At 47.7% G+C, this 18,865-nt stretch overlaps 3 protein-coding genes across 3 annotated transcripts; 1 reads left to right on the forward strand and 2 right to left on the reverse strand.

The window, feature by feature from the left end:
* Positions 1-15,661: 15,661 nt before the first annotated feature.
* Positions 15,662-16,259, reverse strand: LOC134396536 (histone H2B 5-like). The gene has a single exon (XM_063123052.1). It carries the CDS (start codon positions 16,202-16,204, stop codon positions 15,824-15,826), a length of 381 nt encoding a protein of 126 aa, XP_062979122.1. The 5' UTR covers positions 16,205-16,259; the 3' UTR covers positions 15,662-15,823.
* Positions 16,260-16,581: 322 nt separating this feature from the next.
* Positions 16,582-17,022, forward strand: LOC134394096 (histone H2A type 2-B). Its single transcript, XM_063119264.1, has one exon. It carries the CDS (start codon positions 16,627-16,629, stop codon positions 17,014-17,016), a length of 390 nt encoding a protein of 129 aa, XP_062975334.1. The 5' UTR covers positions 16,582-16,626; the 3' UTR covers positions 17,017-17,022.
* Positions 17,023-17,441: 419 nt separating this feature from the next.
* Positions 17,442-17,874, reverse strand: LOC134394119 (histone H4). Its single transcript, XM_063119297.1, has one exon. The coding sequence runs from the start codon at positions 17,853-17,855 to the stop codon at positions 17,544-17,546; it is 312 nt and encodes a 103-aa protein (XP_062975367.1). The 5' UTR covers positions 17,856-17,874; the 3' UTR covers positions 17,442-17,543.
* Between the last annotated feature and the right edge of the window lie 991 nt (positions 17,875-18,865).

Consider the following 18,865-nt stretch of genomic DNA (forward strand, 5'->3'; position numbering starts at 1 on the left):
GACTACAACTCCCATCATCCCTAGCTGGGGAGTTGTAGTCCAACACATCTGGAGGGTACCTGCCAGGGGAAAGTTAGCTCAGCTTGTTGGACTAGAACTGGGAAGAACCAAGTTCAAATGACTGGATGTTGTTGTTTTGATTCATTTCTTCTTCTTTTTTTGCCATTGCTTATGTACTCTTACTGTTATTTTTACCAATTGCTTTGTAAGCCGCCTTGGGAGGGTGAAAGGCAGGATTATTATTATTTTTAAAAAAACTATTAAACAACTCCCCACTCCATCACAATGACATTCACCTTGGGACAGTTACAGTCTCTTAATCTAACCTACATTGCAAGGTTGTTGTAAGGATAAAATAGTGGCGAGGGGCGGGGGGGAGAGACCTTTGTATGCTGCCTTGAGCTCCTTGGAGGAAAGGAAGGATATAAATATAATAAATCAGTGTGGTGTAGTGGCTAAAGTGTTGGACTGGGAGTCAGGAGATCCGGGTTCTAGTCCCCACTCGGCCATGGAAACCCACTGGGGGACTTTGGGCCAGTCACAGGCTCTCGGCCCAATCTACCTAACAGGGTGGTTGTTGCAAGGATAAAATGGAGAAGAGGAGGATTATGTACACCACCTTCGGTTCCTCGGAGAAAAAAAGGGGGGATATAAATGCAATAAATAATAAATAAATAAATACCAAAATAAAGCATGTCAAAGTGCAGTGTGCGTGTGTGTGTGTACATGCATATTCGTACTTTGGCTCATGTGCTTCTGAGTAGTGGTGCTTGTGTGTGTGTGGCTTACAGCCGTCTGCAGTCTGCAGCTCTCTTTGCGTCGCAGGGATGATACCCAAATTGCCCACAAGGCCTGGAGGATCTGGTTTCTAGTTATGCTCTGAAACGGATTAGTAAATTGCAAACATTGCAAATCCCCGTGCACTTTCCCACGGCCTGGTCTTGGGGCTCATCCCAGCTCTGCTTCCTAATCTCCAGCAGCATCCGACCCTCATTCCAGATCCTGGAGGAGGGGGACACACAAACACACACGTGCACTCACACATGCGCACATCTGCAGGAGAAGCCCGAAAAAGAAACAGAATGAAGCAATGGGAAGAGAAGGAGGCCTCCGCCACAAGCCCAAGAATGAAGCGGAGATGGCTTTGATCCCGAGGGAAAGTGGGAGGCCCCAAATGAAGAGGGAGGGGAAGAAGGTAGGGGTGTGTGTGTTCCAAAGCCAGGGATGGCAACACCAAGGTGAGACGCACAATGCGGCAGTTTGTGCATCTAACCAGTGGGGGCTGGTGACTCTGATGTCAGTGGGATGCTGAATCCACTCTGAGTTTCAGTTAAAACCAGTCAGAATTCTAAAGGACCAAGGGTCCAGCACCTTGGATAGCTCCTTTAAGAGTTCTGACTGGTTCCGACTAAAACCCAGATCAGATTCACTGCCCAGCTGAAATAAGAGCCACCAGCCTCCACTGCATCCGGGAATGTCCGCTGTTGACCCTATAAAGCTGCAACACCCTGGGTCAAACGATGAGCCCTTCTAGCCCAGAACCAGCTGCACTGACTGACAGTGGCTCTCCAGAAGGCTCTGCAGTGCAGGCGTAGGCAGACTTCAGGCTTGTGGGATCCTTTCTCCAGAAACCCAAGGTCCACCCATTGGAGCCACATGCAAAATAGTGGCTCAAGAAGGCAAGACATGGACTTGCAGAAGAAGGGAGACTCTGAGCACCCGCGGAGCCCAGAAATGCATTTTGGGGGCCAGAACTGGAGGTTGCGCAGACATCCTTTCACATAGATATCTACTCCTATTCCATCCAAACTTCCTTGTTTTCAACAACCTAATTTAGGAAGGGGTTGGGAACAAACCTTTTGTTTTTGCTGTTGTTAAACCATTGGAAGTCAGAAACCCTTGTGGATCTACTGCAAATCACCTGGAGATCTATCAATGGATCTCAATCTACTTTCAGTCTGCCCTTGCTTTACAAGGCTCCCTCAATCCTACAACTCTAGATACTTTAAAATGGGGATGCTGCAGAATGAACTGAGGAAACATCTGTTCTCCCACCAAGCTGCAGCCCCTCCCCTACTGTTGCCTGTGAAACAGCGCCAGCCCCCTCATGAGGCAGGGTGAATTCCTTGCCTCAGGCAGCAGATTGGAATGGTGTCATGAATAAGGTAGTCTGTTTGCACAAGAAGTACTAATATGCACCTAATGTTAACCCATGGTTTATTTAACCCATGGTTTATTTCCCTACCCAGGATTTGTCTGGTAGATGATCAAACAAACTGTGGTTTGTTTTCTCAGTCCTGAGTTGTTTCTTTTCCTCCTCCTTCACCTGCTTCCTCCCTGTGCTCCAAATGTGTTTGTGGCACCGTAATACTGGCCTAAAGAGCAGCTGTTGTTTTTTAACCACTCCTGCCCATTGTCTCTGTACTCTAATGAAACAACCCATGGCTTCAACAACCCAGAGTTCACGAACCATGCGTTGTCATTCTGGGCAAACCACAGTTTGTTAGTGCGGCTGCATTCACACATCACAACAACCCAGAATTCAACAACCTAAAGGGTTAATGTAATGTGTGAACCAGGCCTAAAAGCCCAGACTGGAAGCACCCCTCATGAGAGAGGATGCTCAGGAGCAATCATATCCACCGCCCTAGTCATTTCTCCATTCCAGAGATTGACCAGGGCTTTGACAGTATCACCTGCTGAGGCAACAGGAAAATCCGCAAGAGCTGCCAGGAAACCATTCAGATCCATCAGCCTCCTGGGGTTCTGAGTACCAGCAAGTCTAAACCCCACCAGGCAGTGATCTGTCCATGACAACAGAACTAAACAAAATTCCTCCACTCTTAGATCACTATCATCACGTTCAACGCAGAAAACAATGTCCAGAGTAGGGGTGTGCACGGACCCCCCGCTCCGCTTCACTTGCAGATCCGCGATTTTTGGAGCGGGCCGCTTCGCCCCACCCACGCTCCGCCCACTTCCGCTCCGCTCCGCTCGGAGCTCCGGATCCGGATCGGAGCTCCGTTTTCCCCCCCATAGGCTTGCATTGAAAGCTAAAAAATTATACAACTTTTTTTCTGTTCAAGTTAGAAACCTCACGTTTGGCACCATGACACCTCATGGGGGTATACACACGCACGCCAAGTTTCAAGGCAATCCCATCATCCCCTGATTTTTGGGGAATTTTTGAAAATCGAACACCCCATTCACACCCCTTGGGATAGCTCCGTCAATTTGCACGTTAGAAACCTCAAACTCGGCTCCATGAAAGCTTATCCACGTGTCCACACGCATGCCAAGTTTCAAGGCAATCCCATCATCCCCTGATTTTGGGGGAATTTTTGAAAATCGGACACCCCATTCACACCCCTTGGGATAGCTCCGTCAATTTGCATGTTAGAAACCTCAAATTCTGCACCATGACAGCTTATCCATGCTCCCGACAGGGCAGCCTCAGCATGGATGTTGAAATCCCCTAGGAAAACAACCAGGGGGGATACCAACATCAAGACTACCCTGGCTTGCTCAGGAAGGGAGATTGTTGAGCCTCTGGGTTCCCCACCCCACCCCCTCTCACACACTTTTTGCTTTCATTGTTGCTTTTGAGTTGCAAATAAAAAGATTTTTTTAAAAAACCCAGAGGACGCCACTGAATCAAGGATTGCTCTCTAACAGCCCTTTAGAGAGGACTGTCCCCTAGAAAAGAGGACACCTAGCTGCAGGAGGGAAGATGCCTCTTCCAAGATGGTTCCTGCTACAACACACTCATGCACCCACCATTGTAAAACAACAATAATAGCAACAACTGAGCCACAGCTAGGGTGACCATATGGAAAGGAGGACAGGACTCCTGTATCTTTAACAGTTGCATAGGAAAGGGAATTTCAGCAGGTGCCATTGGTATGCATGCAGCACCTGGTGAAATTGCCTCTTCATTAAAAACAAAACAAAAAAAACTGTATGTCATTTTGCCCTACTCTCTTGTGTGTGTAAAGTCTGGTCGGTGACTGTAATAAAGTTGTTGTTGTTGATGATGACGCCTCTTCATGACAACAGTTAAAGCTGCAGGAGTCCTGCCCTCTTCACCAGATACAAAAGAGACCAGGCCTCCTGCAGCTTTAATTGTTGTGATGAAGAGGGCATTTCACAAAAGAATTCCGCCTGAAACTGTGGAGAACCGCTGCTGCCAGCCAGTGTCGACTATACTGGGCTAGTTGGGCCAATGGTCTGACTCAGTAGAAGGTGGTTTCCTATGTTCCTAACATCTATTGTCTCTATTATAGGCAGATTTAATTGATCGAGTAATTCATGAATCCAATGAGGTTTTCGGATGAATAAAGATGTCACACGGCCCTCAAGGGATGATCCGGCAGTGTGAGTAAACTCGCCCTCAGATAGGAACCCTGCATCCAGCCTGACTGATTCCCAGTCGCTGTATCTCTGCTGCCGTTACAAATGTAAGGGAGGGGTTTATTTGCACCAAGCCAAACTCTCTGAATCCTCCCTCCAAATGCGCACACACACACCTCCACCCTCACGAAGTTTCATGGCAACGTCCTTTATCACAGCAGTTGGAAGACAGTTGGATGTCTCTCTAATCACAGAGGGTGGAGAAGGCTTTGCTTCTGCAGATAAGGAACCGGGACCCTTTGGGGTCGCCTCGAAACCTGCATATGGAAAGGCAAGATGGGGGATACTGCGGGCCTGACAGATGCATACATGGCCAGATACCAGAAGCTGTGTATTTGAGGTCAATTTCTGGAGCCGCTCTGCATCATTATCTCTTTTTTTATTTTGTATTCATTTCATTGTTTTGTTTTTCTCATTTTTGCCCTTATCAGCCAAGCCCTCCTCATGTTTACCTCACAGGCTTGGTGGGGAAGGGCTCTTCATGTGGTTAAAGAAGGGCTGCAAACAACACAGGGGAGGCTTGCGTGAAATGGACTTCATATTTATTTATTACAGTTATACCCCGCCTTTCTTCCGCCAAGGAACCCAAGGCGGCGTACATAATCCTCCTCCTCTCCATTTTTATCCTCACGACAACAACCTTGTGAGGTTGGTTGGGCTGAGAGTCTGTGACTGGCACAAAGTCACCCAGGGGGTTTCCATGGCCGAGTGGGGACTAGAACCTGGATCTCCCGACTACCAGTCCAACACTTTAGCCACTACACCACACTGGCTAACTGGGAATGTGTGCCAAGCCCTCAGGGGTGTCTCCTGTCTTTTTCAGTATAGGGGAACTATCTCCCCCAGCACTGCCATCTCCAGGTTTCTGAGGGGCCTAGGGCAAGGCGCCCTCAAGGGCTCCCTCCCTCACCGCGTCTACCTTCTCACCACCACCTCTTCCTCCTCCCTCTCATTGCTCACAAATGCTTGCTTGACAGGCAGGGAACCAGTAAGCAGGTAGGCCACGGCATCTCCTGCTCCTCCTTCTCAACACCACTGGTGTCTGGGCCAGGCCAGGGTGAGACGCGGGTGAACAAGCTGGTTTCACTGGCAAAGAGGAGGACCGACTCCAGGGGGCTCTTGTAAGTGAGGTCTCAGCAGATACCCAACCAGACCTACCCTTGTTGCTGGACCTGCCCACCCCCACAAAAGCCGCTGGGGAGAAATAAGAAGAACCAGAGTGGGGCTTAAGCATGCAAGCTAGCACCATTCTCCCCATGCAGTTGCAGAATCCGACTTGAAGGATTCATCAAGTGAATAACTTGATGATATTCAGTATAGTGCCACGAATGAGGTAGGAGGAGACCATCTTAGAACCCCATGTAAGCTGGGCCCACAAGGCAACAAAACAGGGTGACATCCAGTGTTGTCTGATGGGATATCCCCTCCTTCTCCTACTCCTTGCACCCTCATGCCCCTCAGATTGGGTCCAGAGGTTTGCCCCTCCTCTGCCCCCCTTTCTGCGCTAATATCCTTTAGAGGGTGAAAACAGGCCTTTCCACACGTCATACCGAGACCGCTTCTAAGCGACCCCAAACCGATCGTCTAGCTTACCTTTGGAAGAGACGAAGAAGAGGCGTCCTTGCCGCCGCCGCCACCCACCGACCTCCTCGCCAGCCGGCCCGCCTTCTGCTGCTGAGCTCTCCTCGCCAGCCGGCCCGCCTTCTGCTGCTGAGCTCTCCTCGCCAGCCGGCCCGCCTTCTGCTGCTGAGCTCTCCTCGCCAGCCGGCCCGCCTTCTGCTGCTGAGCTCTCCTCGCCAGCCGGCCCGCCTTCTGCTGCTGAGCTCTCCTCGCCAGCCGGCCCGCCTTCTGCTGCTGAGCTCTCCTCGCCAGCCGGCCCGCCTTCTGCTGCTGAGCTCTCCTCGCCAGCCGGCCTGCCTTCTGCTGCTGAGCTCTCCTCGCCAGCCGGCCCGCCTTCTGCTGCTGAGCTCTCCTCGCCAGCCGGCGAGCAGGTCGGTGGGTGGCGGCGGCGGCGGCAAGGATGCCTCTTCTTTGTCTCTTCCAAAGGTAAGCTAGACAATCGGTTTGGGGTCGCACTGGGGTCGCTTAGAAGCGGTCTCGGTACGACGTGTGGAAAGGCCCAAGGTAATTTGACCTTAGTACGCCTCTGTAGGCTTTCGGCAGCAAACCACCAATGTTTTCCCCCTTAGCTTTTTGTGGATGACTGGGGGCAACAGGGGTCAAACTGGAGGGGGAGCAGCAGGGGCTGCATGCAGCCTGTGTGTTGCCCACCCCTCTCTTATAGGCAATGGGGCAGAACGGGCTGTTTTTGTTCTTTTCTGGATAGATGGCAAACCCATCCTGTCCCTTCCCCTCTGCGCTCCTGGCACTCAGAGACTAGCAGAGAAGATGGATTAAGGTAGGGTTGGGTAACCTGTGGGCTGCCAGATGTTGTTGCACTCCAACTCCCATCATCCCCAGCCAGCAAGGCCGATGGTCAGGGGTTGTGGGAGTTGTAGTCCAACAATATATGGAGGGCCCCTGGATGAAGGTCTACAGGAGGGGACTTGTAATGCCTACATGCTAGGAGACAATAGACTTCTTCTCTGGTGTGGTGACTTGGACTGCTGGTCTCTTACCTTCTCTGGGAGCCAACATAATCCTGAAGCTTCCCTCATCTGCATTGTTCCTTCTTTGTTCTATTCTGGCCTGCCTGATCCTTCTCTCTGAAGTTCACATCTATCTCATACTTCGTAAAAGGCTCTCGGTCCTGAGTTTAGGATTTAGGAGATTGATACCCCACCTGATAGGAGAGCAACTCCAAAGAGACTTGAATTTAAGGTGGCCAGGTGCAAAAAGAGGCCCAGATCCCTGCACTTTTCATAGTTGTACAGAACAGGACTGAGTAGAAGGGAGATCTCCAGAAGTTTGGGACTTCAATGCCCATAAGCCACAGCCAGCATGGCCAACGGTCAGGAATGCTTGGAGTTGAAATCCAAAACATTTGGAGATTGACTTTCTTCTGCCTGCCCCTGGAGTAGAAGAGGGAACCTGCTGAATTTCCCTCTTCTGCATGTCTATGACAAGTGTGGGAGCCCAGTTCTCTTTTTCACCTGGCTGCTGCACTTGAATTAGCAAATGGGAAACAGGAGTAGCTAAACTTGTTACAACCCTTGCATGCAGAGCTACCTCTTTCGAAGGCTGCTCCTGCTCCTGCAGCGGATGTTTGGGAGGCCATTTTGAGGTCAGCTTCTTTCTGAGGAAGCCACTGGAGTCCCGTGGCCTTTGTTTCATGTCCCGGCATAAAGATCTTTTTCCTTATTTCTGGAAGCAGCACCGCTATTGGGGAAATGACGCCTAGCTGCGGGAGACAAAGAGGGCTGCACGCATGGCGGATGGAGTGACTTTGTAAAGTTATTGTCCGACTCTGCGCTTCCTTTGGGACTTCTGCAGAACAAAACCTGAAAAATGCTTCTAACCCCTTAGAACAGGGGCACACAACCTCATGCAAGAGGGACAAAACTAACCTATCTCGGGTCCCAATTTGGCTCTCCCGGTTTCCCCTAACCATGGATCCTTTGATGGATTTCCAACTTTTGTGCAGTCCCCCCCTGCACACACACATTCTAAAAAGTTAAAATGCCTCTCCTAAGGCTCAGTTGCTGGCAATAAGAGCATGAAGCTGAGATATGCTGGTGTTTGGAGTATTTTTGGCCTCACCCAGTTTTGCATTCTGCCACACCCACCACTAGAAGCGGCTCTCGAGAACATCTCCGAAACTGAATTCATCTCTTGGGCTGAAAGAGGTTCAAGCCCCTGCCTTAGAGCAGCTTTTCCCAATCTGGTGCCTTCCAGACATTTGGGACAGCAACTCCCAGTAGTCTTAACCATTGGCCATGCTGGTTGGGGATGATGGGAGTTGAAATCCAAAACATTTGAAGGGCATTGGGTTGGGGGATGGCTGCCTCTGAGGGTGCTTAATTATCCATGGATCCTGGCTAGCCTTGTAGTGGCCATGAAGGCAGAAGCAGATGGCACACTCCAACCATGCAGCGGAGCTGAGTTTGTGCTCTCTTGCTCTGGAAAGGGGGAATGGTTACCAGCACGGAAAGTATTTAAAAAGTATCATGGGAAGTGGGGTAACCCAAAAAGGAAGAGGTGGTCATTTGGTGCTCACCATCTTGGAGGAGGACACACATTTCAAAGAAGGTTTGTGCCATAGAGGTATAGCAAGGAGACCAAGAACAAGCTCTTACAAGATTACTGCTGCCAGAGGGTAGTACTAGCTCTGATAGTTCTCAGGAATGTATCTCGGCTCTGCTTCACTTGTGCAGATCCTCTTCAATTCTAAACATGTGTAGAACTTTATATTGGGTGTAGAATTCAACAGACTGAAAAGCTTTAAAAGCAAGTTTCTAGCTCTTATGATGACAGCAAGTATAGGCTTGAAAATATGGGAGCCGTGTCTAGTGAAATCTCAGACAGTGGAGCACAGGGACTGGGTAAGATTTCCAGTAATACTGGGGAGAAGGGGCAGGGAGAGACCTGAGCGTTTCATGTAGATTTTTTGCTTCCTCTCCCAGCCCAAAACTGGAAAAAAATGTATGCAAATGTGCATGATGTATGGAGGTTGCACACTTCTGAGCACATGATCTGGGTTGCCGTAATTCACAACCCCCGATATGTTTTTAATATATGCACAGCTTTGTTTAGGTCCATCCAGATGGACCTAGGCAGATGGTGGCGGTGGATTAAATTGAGCGTTTACTAAACTCATTCATTTCCCTGGGAAACATGCAATTCATAGAGACAAGGAGCTTTGCCCTACAGGACAAGAATAGTTATTCCTGGAGAAATTTGAGTGTCACTGATTTCAGAAGGTGCACACTGCCCTCTAGTGGCCAGACAGCTGAACTAATTCACAGGGCTGCTTGGGACAGGCAAGGTCTAGCTTAGGGGTGAGGAACAGGTAGATTTCCAGCTGCTGGTGAACTGCAATTCCCATAATCCCTAGACAGCATTAGACAATGGTGAGGGATTATGTCCAACAGCATCTGGAAGGCCACACGTTCACCCTCCCAGATCTAGTAGCTCTTCCTTCCCTTAAAAAGAAAGGTCTTTAAGGGTGCAATCCCTACAAAGTCCTACGAAGTCCTATAATTGTAGGACTTTTTTTCTGCCTAAAAACATCCTATACCTGTTAAGCATCTCCCATTCCAATCCTAACGTGAAACATGGCAAAGAAGAACCATGATCTCCACAGTGTCCTGCAATGCCTGCCTGTTTCATCTAAACAAACACATATGTGAAACTGATCACGTAGAATCAGAAAAATAAACCAAACATAAATATTTGGAATATTGGTGGTATCAATCATGGAGTTCCCAAAACGATTGGTTCAATGTGCATCGCAAACCCCTTGCCCTCATGGATCACGTTGACTTTGGACTCTTTTGGGAAACCAGTCCATCCAGCTGTTTCGGAAGTACACTTATCATGAGTTGTGGACATGAGCGTTCTCCTGGAAACAATTTGTGGACTTGTACAAGGAAAAATCACACTCCACTTGTATATCAGTGTGTTAGGAGGCAGACAAATTGCTACTCTAAACCAGATCATCATGTACTTTGCGGTATTACATATATTTTCCCACTAGCCAGGGGGATTTTGGCTGTTGTTTTACTAGTGTTTTATGGTTGCTAGCATCTGACAAAAATGCACAGTATGCAGCTGCAACAGAACCCTTTTCCTTACCTGCCCCCCCCCCTTCAGTTTCATTGGGGGTGAGGGTATGCATTACACTGTGCTGGTCGTTACCTGCTATGGGACACTCATATGTAAATCCAGCAGGGTATTCTTTGTAAACCTGCACAAAGAGTTGCCCAGTTGGATCAAAGAGTGTCCAAAAATCCAGGTAGCTACCTTTATCCATATCAAGGAACCAGTTCTAGCAGTTTTTATGATGACCAGAAGCAGGTCTTGTGTAAAATTAATGTGTCTTAATTGCCCATTCTAGACTACAAACCGCCCCCCCCCCAATACTGTGGATTACAAGGGGGCTGGCTCACATCAATATATAACTGCTGAAAAAATTAATCACTCCACCCCCAAGTAGGAAAACACATTTTCTTTCTCCTTCAGAATACTCCATTTCTCCTGCTCTTAAACCACAGAAGCAAAACTAGAGGGTCACAATATCATCTAAAGAAACTATAAACATCCCTGGTAAGGGATGATGAGGACACAATAAATGCAGAAAAGCTCTAAGGGACAATATAACATATAACACAAAGGCCAGCTGGGGCAGAACAGCATCCTTCTGAAACTAGAATCCCAAATTGGTCTGGGGAAGCATGTCTGTCAAACTGATTTCAAACCATGTAGATTATGTAATGTAGACGTATCCTCAATCCTTATGATCAATAGACTGTGATCCTCAACACACTTGCTTGGAAGTAAGCCCTACTGAACGTAGTAAGACTGACTGCATTTCTATAATGCCCAATAGCCAAAGCTCTCTGGGTAGTTTTCAAAATAGAGGTTAGAACCATTAAATATAAGAACATAATAATAAAACATCATATTAGCTCTAAAGCAAAACAGCCACAGAATAAAACCAATAGCAAAGGACAAGGCAGCGCAAAGTAGGGCTGTGCACCGCCTCAGATCCAAACCCCGAATCCGAAGTGGATCGGGGTGGTTTGGACCCTTTTGAACTGGATCCGAGGCAGTTTGGGCGAATTGATAACCTTTGCCTTCAGGAATTTATCCAACCCCCTTTTAAAGCCATCCAAATTGGTGGCCATCACTACATCTTGTGGTAGTGAGTTCCATAATTGAACTATGCACTGTGTGAAGAAGTCCTTCCTTTTATTTGTCCTGGATCTCCCACCAATCCGCTTCATGGGATGACCCCAGGTCCTAGTATGATGGGAGAAGGAGAAAAATGTCTCCTTGTCCACATTCTCCATACCATGCATAATTTTGTACACCTCTCTCATGTCTCCCCTTAGCCTCCTTTTTTCCAAGCTAAACAATCCCAGTTCAGATGTTTTAGTCAACAACTCCCAGCATTCCTGACCATTGGTCATTCTGGATGGTGCTGATGGGAGTTGAAGTCCAAAATATGTGGAGGGCACCAGCTTGGGGAGGGCTGAAATAGATGATGCCTTCAAATAGAGAAGTACAGGACATGTGGTCACTGCACTTGTTAGCTCGTTCAATAACCTGGCCCTGTTCAAAATGGTTTCTATCTCCATCATTCCAAAATAAATAAAGAATTCAAATGCAGGGTCATGTACAGATATTCTCAACAGTTCCATGGTCTACCTGAATGGAGCCTGTGGACCATAGTTTAAGGGCCTCTGTCTGAAGTGGCCAAGAGAAACATAGGAATCTGCCTTATACTGATTCTAGCCTTGGCTGACCAGGGAGGGTGCTTTGAACTCATGTCCAGCTTGTGGCTTTCCTGTGGGCATCTGGTTGGCCGTGTGTGAACAGAATGCTGGACTAGATGGACCCTTGGTCTGATCCAGCAGGGCTCTTATGTTCTGATAGTCAGCAGTGACTGGGAGTGGCTCTCCAGGGTTTCAGGCAGGATTCTTTCCTAGCACTACCTGGAGAAGCTGGGGTTCGAACCTGGGCCATTCTGCATGCAAAGCAGCTGCTCTATCACACTGAGCCATGTCCCCTGGGGTCTGATGTGATGGAGAAAGCTCTCAATCATGTCTCCTAGAATGCAGGGTACTGCTGAAATGCCTTTGCACCTCCTTGGAGAGTGCAGGTAGAGGGGCTCTTTTCAGGGCTTTGACATACAGTAGCTGGGACAAGCACCCCAGGGATAATCCCCATGTCCTCAGCAATGGCCTAGATTGCATCTGGGGTTAGACATATTCCTCCAAAGGCCCTTGAAGTCAATGCTGGATACCCAGTCATTTGCAGAAGTCCTCCTTAGGGCCCACTTCAGGCATCGAAATCAACATGTGTAGGTTAGGGGAGGGTGGGGACTGTCACTGTGGTGCCCCCCTCCCATGCACATGTGTCAGACTCAGTCTGACTGTGCAGTAAAGGGCTTGAGTTGAATATGTTTCACCTACACTATAAGGAAAGGTTATATAGGGAAGAGAAGTGGTTAGAGCAGCCTCCCCAGACCAGGTGCAATCTAAATGGTTTGGACCACAACTCCCATTGTCAGTGCTGGCTGGGGCTGATGTAAGTTGTAGTCTAAACCATCCAGGAGAGCACCAAGTTGGAGAAGGTTGGGCTAGAACATCAAACTAGGGAGTAGTGAGACCCAAATTCAAACCCTCCCTCAGCCCGTGAAACTCACTGAGCCTGTTCAGACAACATGCTAAGCCATGATTAAACTGCTAAGTTTTTTGCAGCAAATGACTAGTGAGTGTGTTTAAACCATGGTTATATAGCCACCATGGTTAGGAATAGTTCATATAACATGCTAAGCCATAATATTTAGCTCAAAATGCTTAACCACCATGACTTAGCATGTCGTCTGAACAGGGTCACTGGTTATCTTTGGGCCACTCACTATGGGTTCGTTCCGGTGTTGCTTACTTCTGCTAGTGATACCATCCCTTGAGAAGGTTCTGCTAAACGCACTCCCATCAGCAGAAAGTGGGGAAGGGTGATTCTCACCGACAACGGGATGTGCCTGTGCCATTCTTAGGACCTTTTTATTCTCCCAACATTTTAACAATCTATAAGTACATTTTAACATGGTGTTTTAAATTTGTAATTTTGCATCGCTGCTGTTTTTATCTGGTTGAGCTTTTATATTGTATTTTATATTATGGTTTTATACTGTTGTTTTATACTTTCAATGGTTTTAATTTTTGTGAACCACCCAGAGAGCTCCAGCTATTGGGCAGTATAGAAATGTAATAAATAAATAAATAAATTCTCACATCCATCACTTGCCTTTCCCAGGGTTTAGGAAAGCGAAGCCTTACATTTCATGGCACATGTAATCTGTCTACTGTCATTTAGCTGAAGCCAATACAGAAGCTGCTTATTAGGCACAGAAGAAAAATCATAATAAAGATGCAGTTACGAAGCAATCTGAATTGGTCCCCTGCTAACAAGACTCCTAATCTCGCTGCTTGTCCTGTCATGGAAACCTTGATTGTCTGTATTCAGGGATTGTCCTTGCTTGGTTAACCTTGTTAGTTTAACTCACCTTATAGAACCGATGTATTCTCAGAAAACCTTTTGAGAGATGGCATTTTCATATCTCAGATAGTAAACCTGCAGGCAGAACTAGTGGCCCTGTTCAGAAGCTGCAGGAGCTGTGCCCTCTTTTGTATCAGGTCACTATAGCTAAAGAGGGCAGGGCACCTGCAGCTGTAACTGTTGTGCAGAAGAGGGAATTTCACCAGGTGCTGCTTGCATACAAAGGACACCTGCTGAAATTCCCTTTTCTATACAACTGTTAAAGATAAGGAGCCCTGTCCTCCTTTCCATATGGTCATCCTACCCCCAAATGCAAATTGAAAACCTATAAGCAAATAACAAGAAATAGAATGCCAAGAGTTTATTTGGATTTTCATTACTCATTGGGAAGAGCTGGTTCCTGAATCATGTAACACAAGTTTACACTTTCCCCAAATGTCTTTGGGACTCCTCTGAAGAAGGGTAGGAAGAGGAGCGATAAAATATTGCAGCATACCTAAGCATTTAAAATGCATGGACTCATATCCTATGTCTCAATGTGCTTCTCTGATTAAAGGAGTATGTGTTATGTTTGCGTGTTCCTGGGACCTCCCCAAATATCAAGGTGTTGGGTGTTTAAATTAGCTTCTCTAGCTATAACTACTTACTCAGCAGAAAGCATATCAAAAAGAAACGGAGAAAAGCCCAAATTACAACTTGAACAGTACCTTATAGATGTCTACTCAGAGGTAAGTTCCACTGAAATCAACAGGATTTACTCACAGGTAAGCAGGTGTAGGATTACAGCCTTATTCTCGAAAGCCCCTTTATGTGGCTAGGTGGAGAAGGAAATGCATTTCTACAGCACCAACGTATGTGGACACACTTAACATGGAATAATAAGCAAGGGAAGGCCTGTGCCTCAAAGAATTTACAAAACATTTTGACACGGGGAAGGCAGCAAAGGGTGCTTCACTGTCCTTCTCATAAGCCAGTTACTGCAAACAGAGGGGCCTGCGAATTTTTGGAAGCTCCAGAAGCACAGAAGGGGGGATGCAGGTGCATGAGTGTCATAGAAAGACTTGCACTTTCCATGGGTAGCTGAGTTTGCACGCTGTGGGAAAAGGCCAGGCCCTATCAAACTTGGAAGGAGGAAGGTTTGGGGGCCGGGGAGGGAGGGAGCAGAGAAGCAAGCAGCATAGAGGAAATACTGAGTTGAAAACCAACCTCTGTCCCATGGTAAGACCAGCTACTGCACACCAAATCCCGAACTCTGCATCACTCACGACGCCTATTAGGGGGCAAAACAGGGAACTGCAAACATTACAAGGAGGATGAAAATCATCAAAGGACAAGGGAGCGCATCGCCGTTTTATACAGCCCGCATCTTTTCTAAGACGGAGGCGGGCTTACACTTGTTACACTGCCTGCTCTCTCACCGCCTGTCCTTTCGCGAGAAAGTGTATTTGAGAACGCTAAGCCGCCGTTTCGTCTGGCAAGCTTGCTCAGCCCTTTCAAACCCGGTGAAGTGACAGCTCAGAGAATCCATTCAGAATCCCCAATATTCCTTTTTCTACAACGCCTCAAAGAGACTTTAGATGTCTCGCAGAGCTGATCCTGTGGTGAGTGAAGCAGAGGCTAAAAAACCAGTGTCTTTCCTGCCAAGACTAACTTTTGCATGTATTGATGAACTGCATAGAAATCCCCCTTCAATTGCATGTGTTTAACTCTCCCCTCCCCGAGAATTAGTTAGCTGCAAAAAGGTATTTTAATTAGCTGGACCTTGGCTGCAGATCATAAAGGTAGAAAGGCTAAGAACGGCTTGAATGAGGATGGATTATGCCGAAGTCAGTTAGCCTCAATTGCTCGAAGTTAAACAACTCGAAAACGGAGAAAATCTCCCAGGCGAGAATCTATATCACCCCATCGGTAAGGAATAATTTCTCGCTGTATTTAAAATCCTGCCTAACAAAACTGTGGGGCAAAATGGGATTATTAAACTCGGATTGAATGGGCGGCTATGGTTTCTCCTTCCCCCCGCCCCCGCCAGCAAACATAGCCTCATCGGTTGCCGCATTAACAGGAAAGCATAGAAGCAGGCTGTATATAGGGTAAGACACACCTCCTTTATTGAAGGAGAGGGGAGGATCTCTGTGCACAGTAAACATTGTAGCATAGACAGCGTGACTCGAGCTCTTTTGGGAGGAAGTGGGTGGCTCTTAAAAGAGCCTTTGGGTTCTTGGTTGCCTTACTCCGCAGCGCGGCCCGCTTACTTGGAGCTGGTGTACTTGGTGACAGCCTTGGTGCCCTCTGACACTGCGTGTTTGGCCAACTCCCCAGGCAGCAAGAGGCGCACGGCCGTCTGGATCTCCCGAGAAGTGATGGTGGAGCGCTTGTTGTAGTGAGCCAGGCGAGACGCCTCCCCAGCAATGCGCTCGAAGATGTCATTCACGAAAGAGTTCATGATACTCATCGCTTTGGAGGAAATGCCAGTATCGGGATGAACCTGCTTCAGGACCTTGTACACGTAGATGGAGTAACTCTCCTTCCTGCTCTTGCGGCGCTTCTTGTCCCCTTTCTTCTGGGTTTTGGTCACTGCTTTCTTTGAGCCCTTTTTAGGCGCAGGAGCAGACTTGGCCGGCTCAGGCATTTTGAAAGAACACGCACGACTTTTCCCTTCCGCAAAAAAAGAAAGAACCGAGCTGTGGAGAAGGCGAACCCATCGCACGCCTTTATTTATACTCTCCCTATGCAAATGAGGGGTTCCAAAGCTCAACGCTCCCATTGGCTGGAGACGCTTCGGATAGCGTCACCCCTGCGCACGCACATGCAAATGAGAGTACTGTAACCGTCGCATTCGGATTGGCTAGGGCTTGCATTTGTGCTTACCATTGGCCGCCTTTAGAACTTGAATTCTTATTGGCCCTGAAGTGCTGGTGACACCTTGGGCCAATTGGGCATCGCGTTTCCCTACGCGAGGAGGGGATAAAAGGCGTCGGGGCTTCTCTTTTTTTTGTAATTGCTGTTTTATATTTTCTGGTGTGCTTGTGCTGAAGCTGAGTCAGTGTCGCCATGTCTGGCCGTGGTAAGCAGGGGGGCAAGGCGAGAGCCAAGGCGAAGTCTCGCTCTTCCCGAGCTGGGCTGCAGTTCCCCGTAGGGCGCGTTCACCGCCTTCTCCGCAAGGGCAACTATGCCGAGCGAGTGGGTGCTGGGGCCCCCGTTTACTTGGCTGCAGTGCTGGAGTATCTCACAGCTGAAATCTTGGAGTTGGCCGGGAACGCTGCCCGGGATAACAAGAAAACTCGAATCATCCCCCGTCATCTCCAGTTGGCCGTCCGTAACGACGAGGAATTGAACAAGCTGTTGGGAGGAGTTACTATTGCCCAGGGTGGAGTCCTGCCCAATATCCAAGCTGTTCTACTGCCCAAGAAGACCGAGAGCCACAAACCCAAAGGCAAATAAATAAAGCTGCTGCTCTAAATAAACATCCGTGTGACAAAAGGCTCTTTTAAGAGCCACCCACAATATCAAAAAAGGGCTGAAATTTTAAGTGAGAATACTGTCCGTTGTGGGTGATTAATACCGATGTAGGTAAAATGTAACTGGACTGATGCCTGTAGCAGTGATGGCAATTAATAAAATAAATGTGGGGGGGGGGGGAGAGAGAAACCTCATGTAGGTGTTCTGAACTTGAACTCTGCTGCCAATGGTCGGGAGATTTTGAAATATTACTTTGGAGTATGGTCCCTTTTGAGGTACGCAGTTTTAGTGCAGATGGGTTATGCTGGCCCCTTCTAGACGTCCCTCCCCGCACCACTTATAGAACTAAAAGATTTGTGGTAAGCGCACCAAAGTATAATGCAGCCCCAAAGATACTTATGTTTGACTTTGTAACAGCAAATACAGCTCTTTATTGAAGAAGTGGGTGGCCCTTAAAAGGGCCTTTGGGTTATTTGTTGCTAAAGCTACTGTGGCAATTTGCAGCTAGTTTAGCCGCCAAATCCGTACAGAGTACGGCCTTGGCGTTTCAAAGCGTACACCACATCCATAGCAGTCACGGTCTTTCTCTTGGCGTGCTCGGTGTAAGTCACAGCATCCCGGATGACGTTCTCCAGGAAAACCTTCAGCACTCCACGAGTCTCCTCGTAGATCAGCCCAGAAATACGTTTTACTCCTCCACGACGTGCTAAGCGACGGATAGCAGGCTTCGTAATGCCCTGGATGTTATCACGGAGTACCTTTCGGTGGCGCTTAGCACCACCTTTGCCAAGCCCCTTCCCGCCTTTACCACGACCAGACATCTCTACTAACTTTGTAAGCTCAAACTGTACTACTACACGCTGCAAACGTACAGCCTGCGTCTATATTGTCTGAAAGCCGACCAGAAGGAAAACTCTTGAAAAAAAGTGGGACGGGAGACCACTGATGTCATATCCTGCTACAACTTCACAGGGCGATCCTGCCAACCTTTTGCCAATAAAACGCAATGGTATTTCGAAACGTCCAATGGCAAATCAGTTACTGTTATTTAAATATAAGAGAAGAGCTTGGCGCCTTATTTTGCCCTTGAGCATGCGTAAAGAAGGTTTTGTTTTTTCGGTGGGTTTTACGGCATGTTAATTTCTTTCCACCCCCACCCCCACCCCCACCCCATTTAACCAATGTAGGTGTATCTCCTGTTCTATTCAGCACCGCTAGTAAGCCCATGCTTTCTAAATGCTAATATTACAATTATATCAAATGGGTAGGGGGAATGCTATGGAACTATTTACTTTCTTTCCCCATCTGCTTCCAAATCACAGTAATTGCAAACTGGTAGAAAGATGTTTTAGTAGTATCTTGGGGAGGCTTGATCTTTTAGAAATCAGCCTGTGAATGTGTGCCTCTGCAGATTAACTTAAAGTGAGTTTCAGTGGGAAACTTTACATGGCCCAGGTTCAGTCCTGCATTATGTCTGGGACCTTATGGGAATACTCCTGGTCAAAGGGAGACAGCGCTGTAGTGGATGCCTGACTATAAAGCAAGACTTGGGCAGATTTTAGAGTTGCACAATATACTTTGTTTTCCTCCCAAGAATGCCAAGATCCATCAAATGGAGCGAAGTGACATGTGTGTGTATTTTATATAGATATAGTCAAAGCATTCTGAGCTCAGGAACTTGAGTCCCAGAACTAGACAGAACTCCCAGTCCATTCACACAGAAATTCACTACTGGTTAGCTCAATCTTCATTTCAGCAGTATAATTTGGGGTTGGTGGGTGAAGAACAATCATCTTATTGCTGCTGCTGAACACTTGTGAAAAGTATTTTT

This window comes from Elgaria multicarinata, chromosome 3 (genome assembly GCF_023053635.1).
Source record: "Elgaria multicarinata webbii isolate HBS135686 ecotype San Diego chromosome 3, rElgMul1.1.pri, whole genome shotgun sequence".
In the NCBI taxonomy this organism is placed as follows: Eukaryota; Metazoa; Chordata; class Lepidosauria; order Squamata; family Anguidae; genus Elgaria; species Elgaria multicarinata.